The sequence below is a fragment of the Anolis carolinensis genome, chromosome 2, assembly GCF_035594765.1.
Source record: "Anolis carolinensis isolate JA03-04 chromosome 2, rAnoCar3.1.pri, whole genome shotgun sequence".
Classification (NCBI taxonomy): domain Eukaryota; kingdom Metazoa; phylum Chordata; class Lepidosauria; order Squamata; family Dactyloidae; genus Anolis; species Anolis carolinensis.
Window position 1 is genome coordinate 128,591,573 of NC_085842.1, and position 16,346 is coordinate 128,607,918.

Genomic DNA, 16,346 nt, shown 5'->3' on the forward strand with positions numbered 1-16,346 from the left:
TTCCCACCCTCTATTATTTTTATGATGACAATTATGATGATGATGATTAACATTGAGGCTGTATTTGTTCCCTTTTTGTTTTGTTTTTTACTTCAAAATAAGATATGTGCAGTGTGCATAGGAATTTGTTCATAGTTTTTTTTAAAAACTATAATCTGGCCCTCCAACGGTCTGAGGGACCGTGAACTGGCCCCCTGTTAAAAAAGTTTGGGGACACCTGCTATAGAGCATATAATATGCCCCTGAAGTGAAATCTTAATCTCTGTTTATAAATAAAGACATGAAACCCAGATCTTTTAACTGAAGATTAAATTACAGTTCCCATGCTCAAATTGAATGGGAAACTGAGTTTTAATAAACTTTGGAAGTATTGTATTCTGCTATGAGGATGGAAAGAGGGATATTGTGAGTGCAAGAGTTGTTCACTGTCTCATAATTCCTGGGTTATTAGATGGTGATTGACTGCTGTAATTCAATGTAAACCAGGATACTGCAGAAGCAATTGCTTACTGGTTATAAATAGCAGGGTAGGATATATTCAATTACCTCACTTGAAACAGTGGGAGCAGTTGGACAAAGCACATAGTTTTGTTCCGTGGTTTATTGTGGCATGTAAGTATGGATGCTTTTCCCACTGATTGATTCCATGGTTTCTTTAATGGTGTGGAAAAGAAACCAGAGAGGAGAAAGCACTCAATGGTCAGACAACATAGTAGCTGAAAGGTTTGTCATCTCTCCCTTTGAGTGTTGGAACTAATCTACAACCCCAAATTAATAAAGCTAACCTGTTTTTAGAGCCAGAATGATACTTCCAAGGAAACTAAGTTTGGGGACATCAGTGGGACTCCGGTGGGATGAAGGGTCAGGTTTGTAAACAGGTGACTTCATTCAGCAAATAGATGCTGGTGCTGGATAAGGAAATTTATTATTTATATCAATCGTTTTTTCTAGTATGGAATTCAAGGCAGCTCACAAGGTATTTGAAACTGGAATATAACAAAAACAGTAATTTAAGTTACTTACAGTAACTTAAAAGACATTTGAATAAACCCTATGTGTTAAATCAGCACTGAATTTTAATTTTAGAAATTGGTTAACAAAACAATACAGCAACGTCCATTGCAAACAGCCAGTTCATGGCCCCACATCTTATCTGGATAGTAAAGTATTTGCCTGTCACCAGAAACATGATCCTAACTTCTAGTGAGAGGGAGCTTTGCAGCCTGGGACCATAATAGTGGAGTCAAAAGTAAGTGCCAACTTAAAATCTGTATGTTCTGTGAGGTTTGGCCTGGTTTCAGTGCAGACTAACTCGAGGTTGCTGTGTTTGACCCAACATAATACATTGATGGATAACTATTGTAGTAGCTAGATTACAGTAACTTTCCTTTCTCTTCATTAGGTCCCATGCTATTGCTTGTGTTAACCAGTTCATCATGGAACGGGCCCAGGCCTTGATGGATAACATAGACACTTTCATTGAGGTGAGGATTTCAAGTGCCACTTGCTGCCTGCAACAACCAAGGCATTGCAATCTATGACTGCATATGTTTTAGGTGCAGTTGTTAGATGTTGCACTTTTCAGGTAGCAGAGAGTGGAGACCTGTGACTTCCAAGGCTGACTTTGTTTCTCTGAGCCTCTGCAGAGCCTTTTTGGAGGGATAAGTTGCATTGACAAACTACCAGGAGAGGCAGCTCAGCTTTTAAATAGGATGCAGGACCACATGCTGTTTAACACAGTGGTTCTCAACCTGTGGATCCCCAGATGTTTTGGCCTTCAACTCCCAGAAATCCTAACAGCTGATAAACTGGCTGGGAATTCTTGGTGTTATAGGCCAAAACACCTGGGAACCTGCAGGTTGAGAACCACTGGAAACTTAAACATTTTAAAAATGAATTGGGTGTTCATTCTTTTTTGTTTTGGAAGCTTGATTTCTGTTTTATTTCTGTGTGGAGTGACATCATCATAGTTCAGTCCATAAGAAAACTCCAGGATTCCACACTTTAAAAGTCAGTGTGTTAGGTTAACAGTCTCAGAATCATAGAGTTGGAAGAAACCCCAAGGGCCATCCAGTCCAATCCCCTGCCTTGTAGGAACACACAGTCAAAGAACTTTCAATAGATGGCAATCTGTTTAAAAGCTCCAAAGATGGAGATTTCGCCCCACTTCTAAACCAGGTGTCTTCAGGCATTTTTACTTCTAATTCCTTATGATCTCAGCCAGCATGATCAGTAGTCAGGAATTATAAGAAGTATTGCGTATGATGGGGCCCCCAGTGGCACAGTGTGTTAAAGCGCTGAGCTGCTGAACTTGTGGACCAAAAGGTCGCAGGTTCAAATCCAGGGAGTGGAGTGAGCGCCCGCTGTTAGCCCCAGCTTCTTCCAACCTAGCAGTTTGAAAACATGCAAATGTGAGTAGATCAATAGGTACTGCTCTGGCGGGAAGGTAATGCAGTCATGCCAGCCACATGACCTTGGAGGTGTCTACGGATAATGCCGGCTCTTCGGTTTAGAAATGGAGATGAGCACCAACCCCCAGAGTTGGACACAACTGGACTTAATGTCAGGGGAAACCTTTACCTTTACTTTATCGCCTATGCTGTCCAAAATATACAATACTTAGCAGGTTGAGAAGGAGTTCTCTGTGCCACTAATTAGTAGTCATTTTTTTTCTTTCCAGCACTTTTTGTTATTGCCACATCTCTTATTTCAGAGAGAATATAAATTTTCCATTGAAGGTTGAGTATTGTGTTGTTCCCCAGATAAGGTTGAACCACAGCTCTCAGAATTCCTTGCCATTAGAGGTGCTGGTTAGGGTTTCTGGAAGTTGCAGTAGAACAACATCTGGAGGGCAGTGTGGCTCCCATTCCATCCTTCAGTATAAGCAATTCCCGAGTTACAAACATCTTACTTAAATCTGACTCCTAATTATAAATGGGTAAGACAACAGGAACTGAGATGAAATCAACCCCTAGCAAGGGAAATCCACTCCTGTAAGAATTATGGGGAAAAGATGTCCCCACTGAAGTTCTGTCACGAATCATTGTTTCATGACAATCCAAATTCCAATTGCCACAGGGACAAAAAGTGAGGTGACTACAAAACAAGTTATGCCGGGGTGTTAACCCTTCCCTATGCTATCCAAAACTATAAAAATGTTTTTGGTTGGGGTTACACTTTTAAAAGTGCCTGTTCTGACTTACATACAAACTAAAGACCAAACATGCAGAATCTCTTGTTTGTAACCTAGTGACAGCTTGAAAATATGCTTCCTTACAGAGGAAAAGAAACCATCCCAATTCTGAAAGTTTTAGAAGCACTTGCTATGTTGTGAAAAGACTGGTTTGGGCATGTTGGTGGGGAAGGGTTGGTACCTTGACAAAGATTGATAAGTGGATCTTAACTATTCTTCTTGGCAGCACTTGTTTGCCCTGGCAGTGGATGAAGACCCTGAAGTTCGAAAGAATGTTTGCCGAGCGTTGGTGATGCTGCTAGAAGTGCGGATTGATAGACTCATCCCTCACATGCATAGTATAATCCAGGTAAATGTCCTGCTTCAGCCAGGATGATCTCCTTAGAATCTTCTCTTATCCTAGTATATTGTAGAACACTGTTGAAGCTTGGCAGGAGTTGACTGATTCCTGGCAAATGAGTAAGATAACAAGATGCAGCCTTGCTTACCAGCTGGCTTGCTTCACTGATAGATTTTTCTGGCAACTACTTCTCTTATCGCCTCTCCTGGCAGCCTATAACCAGTCATTTTCTCTCCAAGTATTAGCTGTTTAGATGTTGTTTTAGCAAGTAATGTAAAGTATATGTTCCATGATACCCGACTAAATGTAATGAGAAGTAGTTGAGTCTTGCTCTCATCTCTCTGTACCATTCTTTGGTTTCGGAACAGGCTTGTTCTTTGGAGCCTGCATTTCGTTTGCTGTTGCTTCTTTCTGCTTCTTGAGGATAAATACATTTTTGGCATTCTATGAGATGGACACAGAAAAGCTGATGCAGAATGAAAAGCTGAATGAAAGCTTGATGTTGCTGTCCTTTTCCTCATTCCTAGTACATGTTGCAGAGGACTCAGGACAGTGATGAGAATGTGGCCCTAGAGGCATGCGAATTCTGGCTGACTCTTGCTGAGCAGCCCATCTGCAAGGAGGTGCTGTCTTCACACCTGGTGCAGTGAGTAGTTTTGCTTCAGTGGGAATCCATTGCCCTCTTTCCAAAATGCATGCGTTGACATCTGGGTTTGCTTTTTTCAAACAGCAGCGAAGTTGATACTGTAACCATTTTTCTGGGGATGCTTGGCTTCTGTCTGTTCTCCCTGTTTACACATGCTGCAATTACTCTATCTTTTTTAGTAGTTTTCTGCAAGCACAATGATACCATAGACTGGGTTGCTGCTAAGCTAGTTCTGCTTCACTGGGATTCTTCTAGTCCTTCATAGCTCAACACATACACATATAGATGCTCCCTGGGGAAGCTAAGTAGGTGTAAAGTCTAGGTTTTATAGAAGAAATGCTGGAGAATCAAGAGTAGTAGCTTCACTCAAGCTCTTTCCTCATTGCTGCTAGAACTAGGAAGAGATGTGTATAATGTTCTTTTACTGCATGATTCCAAGAGGTAAAAAACAAGTGGAAAAAAAAGGAAAATATAAAGGTAGTGAAATAACTATTGCAAAAATAAAATGCTGGGAAAACACAACATAAGCAGTTCACATCAACTCGTTTGAGACGTAGCAGTTTAAAATTCTCCCACAAAATTTAGTTTTTCACCTGGTGCCAAGAAAAATTGTTAATATAAGTGCCTCTATTGGGAGTGCTTTACAGTCACAACCATAGACGGGAAAAGCTTTTAATTTTCACAGGTGTATCAACAGTTGTGGGAGAAGGTGTTTCTCTGTTCTTAAAACATAGGAAAACTGATAAAAGGGAGATACTTTATTCCAAAGATGTGTAGTGCTTTACAGGCAAGTGCCATCAGTCTGAATAGGGCTCCAAAGTAAACAAGCAGCCAACCAAACACTTGCTGACATGGTACCATATATCTGACTGAACACGTTAAATTTCTGGGAACTGCATTGCACGTCAGTTGAATGTATCCTCAGTAGTCAGTCGGAGGTTACCATTCTGTCCTGTCTAGAATCATAATCAGATTAATTGATAGTGCAATAAAAACAGAGGAAAAGCATCTAGCTGACATCCCCAATGCCACGTTATGCAACTGACCATCTTGGTAGGTATAGAGTTACCATGTTGCAGTGCCCCCTTCACCCAGTCTCTAGATTTATTGAGCATGATACAATGTTAGATGATATCATGAGGTCAAAGAGAATCAACTCTTGTGCTCCCAAAAGAGACTGTCCATCAGAATGATTTTGCTACTTGTTAATGGTAAACTGCTACCCCTCTCCAATCACTTTGTCCCATCCTCAGACCACATCACAGTCTAAATCAGCCTCACATAGTTGAATTATGTGCATACCGCTTGTTGCCCAATCCGTGCAGTATACCTGAGCATAATACTAAGGTGCTTTATTCAGAATTAGGGTAGAGAAAAGGATTTTGACTCAGAAATATGTTGCCATGGAGTTGCTGTGCACACTTATTATGTGTCTGGAGTCATCTGTTTTTCATCTAAATTGGCAAAATAAAGCTTGAATTTTTTTTGTACAGGCCTTCTGGTTTGGGCTGGAACAGGGACTATAACTTTCTGTTGAATGTGTTTATTTGCTTGGCAGCACAGGCCCTAACATTGGTAGGTTGGATGCAGATGTAAACATGTGCACCTGGGCTGGTGGAAGTGAATTTCCCCAACTCCTGTTCCCTGTAATGTCCCTCAAGTCATCATGTAGAAAGGGTCCATCTGTTCTTCTAAACTTGATGGGCTGTAACCTGAAAGAGATCTGGGACCCACCTAAAAATGTGCATGGACACATTCAGTCAGCTAAAGACCTTCTGTCCAGAGAATGCAGAGCCTTTATCCATCCCAGTTTCCTTGATGTAAAGAAATTTCATTTGAGATGTTGCAGGTATTATCTGCATTGTCAAAAGCAATCAAAATGGCAACTCTGTATTCTTGATCCTATTTGCCTGCAGTGCTTACTGTGATGTGTGTCACTCACTCTAAACCCAAGTTGCTGAACTACTTTTTCTTTTTACAGATTGATTCCAATCTTGGTGAATGGAATGAAATACTCTGAAATTGACATCATATTGTTAAAGGTAATCTATGACCCTTGAAATAAGTTTGAGGTGCTTGCTTGAGAGTCATTATTCCTTTTCTCTGTTCCCCATTCATTCATGTGGACTGTTTATTGAAATGCTTCCTATGTTTGATTATTTTATGTCTTTAGATTATTTTGATTTCATTGCTCGTTAGATTGGTGTTACTGTGACAATCCTTGGTAACACAGTCCAAGGGAGCGTAGCTGACAAATCTGATCTGAAAGTAGTCTCTTCTGTCATCACAACTGGGAGGGATTTATCACTGCTTGTCTCTGTGGCATTTAAATAACTTAATTCTTTTAGGCTTTTGAATCTCCTGTCTTATAGTACAGCTTACATCCTACCCCATTCCTATAATGTTGACAGTACCATAACTAGCCTGCAAAGGTAAAATTAGTTTTTTCATTACCTGTTCTGTGCCTGTTGCACTTAATGGGAAATGCATACACTTATGTAGTGTAATTATCCAGGCAAATGTATTCATGGAAGTGATGCATAAACATATAACCTTCACCCTGATGACAATGATGGTTGGTTGTATTCGTACTGTCTGATCCATGGAAGCCTGGTCTGAAGGCTGTGAACCTTTTTTGTCAGGGTTTGACTTGGCATTCAGTGGTTTTGATAACAACAAGAGGAAAGGTTTATGGTTCTTATTCCTTGCACAAATCAATCCAATAACAATGCAGATTTGGGGCAATTATTCAGTATTTGTACTGGCAGGACTATTGAAATGGAAGACTGTTTGAGTAGCTATCCCATGTGGTCCCTCACCTTAATTGCAGGGAGATGTGGAAGAAGATGAAGCCATCCCTGATAGTGAGCAGGATATCAAACCTCGTTTCCACAAATCCCGTACAGTTACCCTTCAGCATGAAGAGGAGAGGTTACAGGACGATGAAGATGGCGAGGATGAGGATGATGACGATGACACGCTGTCTGATTGGAATCTGAGTGCGTATGGGAATATCATGCCATATTCTAGGGCAAAATGAGGTTTTCCACGTGTTCCTGGACTGTAGCTCCTAATATCCTTAGTCAGCAGAGCCAGTAATGAAAGTTGTTCCAAGTTGTAGTTTGGGAATGTCTGGGGGTGGCCCATTTTGTATTATCTCTATGAGATTCATGGGAGACCAATATGGGAGTATTCTTAACCATTGGTACAGGCACGTATAAATATATGATCTGGTGATAGATAAGAGATAGATAATGTCCCATCATTTGTTCATTTTATTATTTAAACCTGTAACCACTGTACTTAACGTATGTAAAATAGTTACTTGGTTTTCTCCATTTAGGTTTTTGTCTATACAATTAGTTAGCAATAGGAAATAAGTTGTCTTTTTTTCTTTGAACAAGTTGATGGTTTCTTATATGATTATTTCAATCTAGGCAATAAATTTGACATAAGTCTTAAGTGTGTTGGGGGGCTGTGGAGAATGAAGCAGTGCTAGAAGTGCTTACCCAGTGTCCGTTATGCTTCTTTTTGGAGTAATAGTGGCTAATACGAGTGTGGACATTGTGCACCTCAGAATTATTCTCCCACTAGAAATAGTCCCTTGCAGGTTGATTGTACAGAAGGGACCTTTGTCTTGCTTTTTGCTTTCTTTGTGGTGCACTCAGAGCTTGGTTCATGCTGCTTCTGCAATATGGCCCTATTTCCCCTACAGGAAAATGCTCTGCTGCAGCCCTGGATGTTTTAGCCAATGTTTTCAGAGACGAGCTCCTTCCACACCTGCTTCCACTGCTCAAGGGGCTGCTCTTCCATCCTGAGTGGGTCATCAAGGAATCTGGAATCCTTGTTCTGGGGGCCATTGCAGAAGGTAGGTCCTGCTACCACAAACTCAAGCAAGGGGTCTGCCTCTATTAAGGTGGAATTATTGGCAACCACTTCATTTAATAATAATAATATTATAATACTTTTATTTTATACCCCGCCTCCATCTCCCCGAAGGGACTCAGGACGGTTTACATGGGACCAAGCCCAGATAAAAACAGCAAACCAAATAAAAACATCAAAAAATACAGACACAGATATTAAAATTCAATGCTCTAAACAACAAAATGTAAAAAAAGAATAAAATAATCATATTAAAGCATATTAAAACATGGATTTGGCACCCAAGTAAAGGTAAAAATGAACTGGGCAAAGTGAAACAAGTGAATATTATAACGCGAGGTAGTTGATTGAATACAACCGTTAATGAGAAGGCAACTTGGGAAGGGCCGACCCTGTGGCTGTAAACAAACTGATAGGGCAAGATAAAGTGCAGTAATGAGGAAATGGCCACAAATATGAGGTCTGTCATGGGGATGGGGAGTTCATTCGCCGAAAGCCTGTTGGGAGAGCCAAGTTTTTAGGCTCTTCCTAAATGCTACCAGGGTGGGGGCTTGCCTAATCTCCCTGGGGAACGAGTTCCAGAGCCGGGGGGCCACCACAGAGAAGTCCCTCTCCTTCATCCCCACTAGTCGCGCTTGGCAGGGGTGGAAGCGAGAGGAGGGCCTCCCCTGACGAATGGAGAGATCGTGCAGGCTTATAGGAGGAGATACGGTCACGAAGGTAGGCGGGTCCCGAACTGTTTAGGGCTTTGTAGGTGATCATGTAACCTGGGAACTGCGCCCCCCCCCCCCCCCCAAGTAGGTTCTCGATAAGGAAAAGTGTAATTGAGTTTGGCCATTCTGTTCTTGGATTTTTTTTAAAAAAGTATAATAATTACTTTGCTTTTCTAGGCTGCATGCAAGGCATGGTTCCATATCTTCCGGAGCTGATTCCCCACTTGATCCAGTGCCTGTCTGACAAGAAGGCCCTAGTGCGCTCCATTGCCTGCTGGACCTTGAGCCGCTATGCCCACTGGGTTGTTAGCCAACCGCCTGACATGTATCTCAAGCCTCTGATGACAGAGCTTCTCAAGCGGATTCTGGACAGCAACAAGAGAGTGCAGGAGGCTGCTTGCAGGTATTTGGGCAGTATTAAGGAGCAGGTCTCTAGCTAGGTAGAGTGGGTAGTGTGTGGGAAAGCAAAATCATACTTTTTAAAAAAAAGATTTGTGCTTCCAGTTATTTGTAAGTTGAAACCAGAATAGATTGTCTAGTGCAGTGGTTCCCAAACTTATTTGGCCTACCGCCCCCTTTCCAGAAAAAAATATTACTCAGCGCCCTGGAAATTAATTTTTTTTAAATTTTAATAGCAATTAAACAGAAAGCTATATGTACCCGTGGCCATCACTGCTCCTCTGGATTGCTATAGCGTCCACTTTGGGAATCACTCGTCTAGTGCCTTTGTGCTGCTAGTGTGTTCTCACTACATTTCTCTTTCTGACACTTTTTAAGGCTTTCTTTGGAAGTGATGAAGTTGACGTTTGAGCATTGCAGTGATGTGTCTTGTGTTCGTACTGTCTGATCCAGAGAAATGCCCTGGTTTTTCACCTCAGAGGGTGCACTTAAGTTTATAATTAACCCAGTTTTATTTTTAAGTTCTGTGGGAGAAGATACGATAGACATGTTTAATATTGCTTTCATTTTGGCGCAAGCCCATTACTTGTATTTTTGTAATTTTCTTTAGTGCATTTGCAACTCTTGAGGAAGAGGCCTGCACAGAGCTAGTCCCATATCTCAGCTTCATTCTGGATACTTTGGTTTTTGCATTTGGGAAATACCAGCACAAGAACTTGTTGATCCTGTATGATGCAATTGGCACTCTGGCCGATTCTGTTGGGCATCACCTCAACCAGCCGGTATGGCATGCTTCCTTATTGACGCTAGTATTAACTCACCTTGTCATTGGTTTTGAATGAAGTACTGTCACCTCAGCCTTAAAATTTAGAAGGGTTTTTTTTGTTTTCCTTGTAATCATGTGATATTATGGAACAAAATATATATTTCTACCCCCTTTTCTAAGGCAGACATCTCTAAACTACAAGGATGCCACATATAAATTCATCTTCCAAAGTAAAATAGGTCATGTGTGAGGATGTCTGTAAGATGATTTCCACCAAACTTGTTTCCTTAATTTGTTTCCTTAATGCTAAAATTGCATAGTTGTAATGTCTAGAGAAAGGGAAGTCAGAAATCTTCCTTTTGCAATGGTTGAATCTGAAAAGAGAACAATGATTTTCTAAAAGTGCACAAAGGGGGAATGTTTTGCCGAGTAGTGGGGCTGGGAGTGGACTATTTGGCAAAATGAATTAGAGATCTGACTTTTTATAAAGCTACTTTGTCCTGACATTTTTTTTCCTACACCACCATATCTGTTCTCAAAGGCATTGTGTTTTTAAAAAATTGAATCTTTTTGTTTTTTAATCTGCATTTTAAAAAATTCCCTTCTGTTGATGCAGTTCTTTTGCTGTGCAGTGCACATTCAAATTTTTATAACTTATGCTCCTCTTAAGGCAATTGGAATCATTTGCATATTTAGTAAACTTTAGCTGTGCTTGGTGGAATTCTTGCCTATTTTCTTCAGCCCAGAAACAATGATGACTTTTGAAAATACAAGACATTCGAATCCTGAAGCAGTGTGTTGAATGTTTTTCAGTTCTGAAGATTTCTGGGCTGTGTTTTGTGATCTTTGACTTTGTTGGTGCTGAGAGATATTTAAAGTAGTTTTTCTTCTCCAGGAATATATCCAAAAACTGATGCCCCCATTGATACAGAAATGGAATGAGTTGAAGGATGAGGACAAGGACCTCTTCCCTCTTCTAGAAGTGAGTGGCCAGTTGTTAATCATCTGGGTAGGGTTTGGCACCTCTGTTCAAAGAACTAAGTTCTACAGTGCCTGGGCATGATGATAGTTTGAAAGTGATTTTTTTCTTTGTTTCTTGTAGAAGATTGATTAAGTTGGTATTTTAGGAATGAACTAAAGCCTTACTGATACATCCTGGGAACGCAGGTGTAAGGCTCACTTCATAAAAGGCACAAGAGTGGCTTCTCAAACAGGCAGGGGAAACTCTTTCAAGATCCCAACCACTGCCACCATTAATTGTGGGACACCCTGCCCAAATCCCTTTACATTTAGGCCAAGGGAATCCTCTTCTCAATATCCCACACCTTTGCCACGCCTTTTCAACATGGGATCTCTCAAATCTCACTATGGCAGGGGGCAATCCTTCTTTCAGGATCCCAGCCACTGCCAGCTATAAACACTTGAGTCTGTACGTGTGCATGTACGATATGATGTGACACTGACGGGAAGTATGTGAGACAAATCTTCCACTGACTCTAAGTAGAGCAATTCACCACTCAGTAACACTGTCTTTATTAAAAACAAAGAATTATTTATTTATGGTTTCTCTAGTCCAAAAAGCATAACTTGTTGCAAAGGTTTACTTCTTCAATTACATTTGTACATAATATAGACAATATCTTTCATTCTTTAACATTAACAACTTGACTGAAACTTTGTCTCAACAGTATTCCTTTTCTTCAGCTCTATCTCACTGGAAACCTAAACCTAACTTGACTTCAGACATCTTCTTTCTAGCTCACCGGCTAGAGAACTACAATAACTGACTACTTTTTAAAACATTCCCTCCAGCTAGCTCCGCCCCTTTCGTGCTAGCTTCGAAATAGTTACATTTCTACAGAAGCAGCTACGTTACCATGGTGACACATAGCCAATCATCAGTAGCTAACTCCTGCCCACCTTTATCACCGAATCAACATTAAATAACATAGACAAAAATCACCAATAAAATAAGGCTTTCCATTACAGCAGGTTATCTTGGGTTTCCGGGTTATGGCCCCTTTTCTCAAGAGGCTTCCTGGTCCTTGTTTCACTGCTCTAGCTTCTTGAAATAAAGCAAGTCTCATTTACATTTGATCCCAGTGGTCTGCATTAGATGGCTTCAGTATTACCTAAAGTATACGGAAATATAAATAGTCCTCAGTCATGTCTTTGAGTCATTATTTGTTTGCTTCGTAGTGTTTGTCATCTGTAGCAACTGCTCTCCAAAGTGGTTTCCTTCCATACTGTGAACCTGTCTACCAGCGCTGTGTGACACTTGTGCAGAAGACCCTTGCCCAAGCCATGGTATGTTAGGCTGGTATTCATGGGGAATTTTATAGAATATTTGCCAAATTCTTGGTTCTTTACTGGCAGTTAGCCCATACACAAATCAACCCCAGTAGGGAATAACTGTACCATACTCAATAACTGAATAATTACAGCTCAGTCCCTTCTTTTTTGAAATGTTGCCTGGGGATGCGGAAAGTTGTACCCTGTGCCCCCTCCCAAATACGTTTTGTTCATAAAGTAATTTTTTTCTTGAAACTTCTTTTTTGTGTGAGGGCAGAAGAGATATGTCTGTACGTAGCTGCAGAGATCTGTAGTAGTTCCCCACCCCAACATATCTTTCTCTTCAAAGCATTGTTCATTGTGTTGGAGGGTTTTTGCTTATTTTGTTTTCTTGGGAGGAGGGGTAGGTTTTCATATTTTCAGACATTTTATTTTTATGTTTAGATGTACAGTCAACACCCTGACCAATATGAGGCTCCTGACAAAGATTTCATGATTGTTGCTCTCGACCTGCTGAGTGGTTTAGCTGAAGGCCTTGGGTGCCATGTGGAGCAGCTTGTGGCCCGGAGCAATATTATGACTCTGCTGTTCCAGTGCATGCAGGTGAGTAATGGATGTGGAGCTGCTTTGGCTAGATCTTGGCTTTTTGAGGCTGAAAAATCATGGCTTTGTGGAGAATGTTGTGAGAAACCTGAGATCAGCCTAAATTTTGCACTGCAAATACTTTAGTGAGCCTGTGGAAGTGACATTTCTGTTGCTAATGCTTTTAGTTCAGTTACTTCTCAATGGTGAGGAAGTGAGCTAGCAAACCCAAGAGCTAGAAGGACTATTTATTTTATTTTAAAGTATTTTTCATACATTTGCCTATTAAAGCAGGCGTCCTCAAACTGCAGCCCTCCGCCTGTTTCGACCTCCAACTCTCAGAATTTCTGACCATTGAACAAGCTAGGACTGTATTAAAGTAATGTACAATAAAAACCATAGTAGAAATCAAAACAATTTTAGAAGCCAAAGGCTTACATGGTCCTTATTGCTTGTCAGATTCAGCGGAGCCAGCAGCCCATAATTGAGATCTTAATACAGAAAAGGCCCTAGCTTCCTTTTTGTGTTAGAGATGTAATAAGATCTTTGAAAATACATTACAGACAGCCTCCTATGCCCCCCAAGAGCTCTTTAAGGAATATAGGGAGCATTTTGCATTACACACACACACATATATAATCCCAAGTCATTTTTTAGACCCAGGGAACAGCCTTGCCTCTCCTGGTACAAAACTGGCAATAGGTAGGCCTAAAAATGTAGCAAAACCCCTCCCCTGCCACAGTAACTTTGAATTGGAAGCTTCTTGTAGGGGAGAGGGGTACAGCCCCAAAGTGTGCTTGAGAGTTGATGTAACATATGTTTCCATTAGCAGCAATTTGCTTTGGGTTCCTTTTGTAACAATGTAAGGAGGATGGTTACTTCCCAGACTTCTCTGAGATACCGTTTGTCTGAAAGCCCACTGAAAGATTAGGTAGTGCATAAACCACTTGAATTGACCCTACTACTCTATTAATCATTTGCTTTGGTCTTCCATCATTTTTAAAAAGGTGGAATTTGCCACAATACCAAACATTACCGGCACAATTCAATTAAGACCTTCCTTACCTTTCATATATAGGATACCATGCCAGAGGTTCGGCAGAGCTCCTTTGCACTCCTTGGAGATCTTACCAAAGCCTGCTTCATGCATGTCAAGCCATGTATCGGTAGGTATCTGTTAAGTATTGATAAGCAAATAAAGATATCTGTTTCTTTATTTCTGTTTTTTTTAATATGTTTGGGTTTTGTTTTAATCTGAGGGAAAGAAATGTTGTTATGCTAGCATCCATTTTTGCCTTTGAAAAGTGAAGTTTATTTGGTCTTACATACTTCTGATTTGGCAGTGGCATATGTCAGTGTTGTTGCACATGCTTGATAGGCAGACATTCTCACATGCAGTTGTTTGCTTTTTAATGATCAGAAAAATGTGTCATCAATGCTGTTGGAGCGACTGATTCCAGTGAACCATAGTGTTATAGCAAGAGTTGATTGATCTTTACATGTTCATGTCACATATTAATTGTTCATTCAGCATGTGAAAATGATCTTTTTGTTGCTAGACATTACTGGAACAGGCCCCTCCTTGTCAGACAAGTGAAGGAGAAAGATTTACTGTCTAGAATGAAGGCATGTAAAATAAAAGTAAACTTGAATAATATTCATGCATTAGGTGAAGATTAGTATATACGCTTGAAGAGCCCCTGGTGGCTCATTGGGTTAAACACTTGTGCTGTTCGAATCCGGGGAGAGCGGGTTGAGCTCCCTCTGTCAGCTCCAGCTCACTATGTGGGGACATAAGAGAAGCCTCCCAAAGGATGGTAAAATATCAAACATCTGAGCGTCCCCTGGACAACATCCTTGCAGACGGCCAATTTTCTCACACCAGAAGCGACTTGCAGTTTCTCAAGTCACTCCTGACATGTAAAAAAAAAAAATAGCACGACACCTGTATGGAGAATTGTGTTGGGAATTCATAGACCAGATTGCTGCAAGGGCTCAAGACTTGGTATTTTGACCGGAGACTGAAAACCTGTTTGTTCCATAATGAAAAGCATGTTACAGAGCCTGTTACCATGGGGCTACCATCATGGAGAGAGGGAAGTGACTTGGTAACAAGGGCTTGTTACATGTTTAATGCTTTATGTGGAGTTACATGTTTAATGCTTTATGTGTGAATTATCTTTCCTCTTCAGCTGAATTCATGCCCATCTTAGGGACCAATCTGAATCCAGAATTCATTTCTGTGTGCAATAATGCCACCTGGGCTATTGGAGAAATCTGTATGCAAATGGGTAAGTGAAAAGATGTCCACAGGCAGATGGGTAATTAGAGTTGTACTACTATGTGATTTGGAAGTACAGTTAGCCCTCCACATTCACTGGGGTTAGGGAATCAGGATCCCCATAATGCCACCTGGGTTATTGGAAAAATCTGTATGCAAACGCGTTAGTGAATAGATGTCCACAAGTAGATGGGTAGTTAGACTTGTACCACTATGTGATTTGGAAGTATGGTTAGCCCTCCACATTCACTGGGGTAGGGAATCAGGATCCCCATGAAAGTAAAAAAAATTGTGAATTAAGGAATTGTTATATTTCAGTCTGAGAAAACACTTCACCAGGTATTTCTGGGACTTCCAACACAACTCTGGTCAACTTCCACTGGAAGCTGACATAGAATCGCATTGGAGGACCTAGAGACTTCTGGAAATGTGTTCTCTCCAGAAATCTCTAGGTCCTCTGGTACAGCTGGAGGAAGTTGACCATCGAGGTCTCAGTGGAGGACTTAAGGATTCCTACAGAGTATATTTTAATCAAATTCATGAGTAATCAAATCTGCAGAAGTGGATTTGGGGTTGTGCAATAGTGATTAGAATGTCGAATTTGTAATTTGTACATATATGTGATTGGAGATGACATTTAATTTTGTTGTACAATTTACAATGTCTATTCAAAACTACAAATGTGGAGGAACAACTGTAATGCCCAGGTCTTACTCTTTACATGAGAATAACATCTGTTCAGTATATAAAAATTGGTCGGCTTTTGAGTGTTTATCCTTACATGACTTATCCCTTTATGAGTTGGGACATACTCCTACATAGTGACTATTATACATGGTTCTTGAGTTTCAGGAAAGGGCAGTTAATTTTTTCTATGCTTCCCTAATAAGGTCCTTGTTCTTTAATCCTTGATTGTTAGTGAGACAATTCAGTGATAGCCACAAAGTTGTTGCAGAATTAACCTCTAATTACAGTTGGTTCTCCACTTTCATGAGGGTTAGAAGCACAGGACCCCTATAAAACTGGGTAAAAACACAAACAGGCCGAGGCCTCAACTAAAAGTACCTATACTGGCAGGGTGGCTGTTTATTCCCATGCTTACTCTCACTCACTGGCTCTGGTGGACAGGAGAGTGGGAAGAGGGAGGTAGTGTGTAGGTCTTCAAGAAGATGGGGGTAGTGCCACTGCAGCAAAATCAACTGCCGAAGCGCCTTCCCACTACTCTTGCCTTCCTCCTTCCCTTGCAAAT

The 16,346-nt window shown here is 40.8% G+C and overlaps 1 protein-coding gene and 1 non-coding gene across 4 annotated transcripts in view; both read left to right on the forward strand.

The window, feature by feature from the left end:
* tnpo2 (transportin 2) overlaps positions 1–16,346 on the forward strand; it is a 34,004-nt gene that overhangs the window by 10,300 nt on the left and 7,358 nt on the right. For all 3 annotated transcript variants that reach the window (XM_062970505.1, XM_062970506.1, XM_016996154.2), the window contains exons 7-19: positions 1,403–1,484; positions 3,420–3,542; positions 4,061–4,179; positions 6,161–6,221; positions 7,010–7,178; positions 7,895–8,047; positions 8,955–9,180; positions 9,787–9,958; positions 10,838–10,924; positions 12,142–12,249; positions 12,679–12,837; positions 13,895–13,982; positions 15,009–15,107. In XM_062970505.1, coding sequence (XP_062826575.1) covers positions 1,403–1,484; positions 3,420–3,542; positions 4,061–4,179; positions 6,161–6,221; positions 7,010–7,178; positions 7,895–8,047; positions 8,955–9,180; positions 9,787–9,958; positions 10,838–10,924; positions 12,142–12,249; positions 12,679–12,837; positions 13,895–13,982; positions 15,009–15,107 — 1,646 coding nt within the window. The remainder of the gene's footprint in view (positions 1–1,402; positions 1,485–3,419; positions 3,543–4,060; positions 4,180–6,160; positions 6,222–7,009; positions 7,179–7,894; positions 8,048–8,954; positions 9,181–9,786; positions 9,959–10,837; positions 10,925–12,141; positions 12,250–12,678; positions 12,838–13,894; positions 13,983–15,008; positions 15,108–16,346) is intronic.
* Positions 9,562–9,629, forward strand: LOC134297274 (small nucleolar RNA SNORD41). Its single transcript, XR_010004003.1, has one exon. It is a non-coding gene; the product is annotated as a small nucleolar RNA SNORD41 (small nucleolar RNA).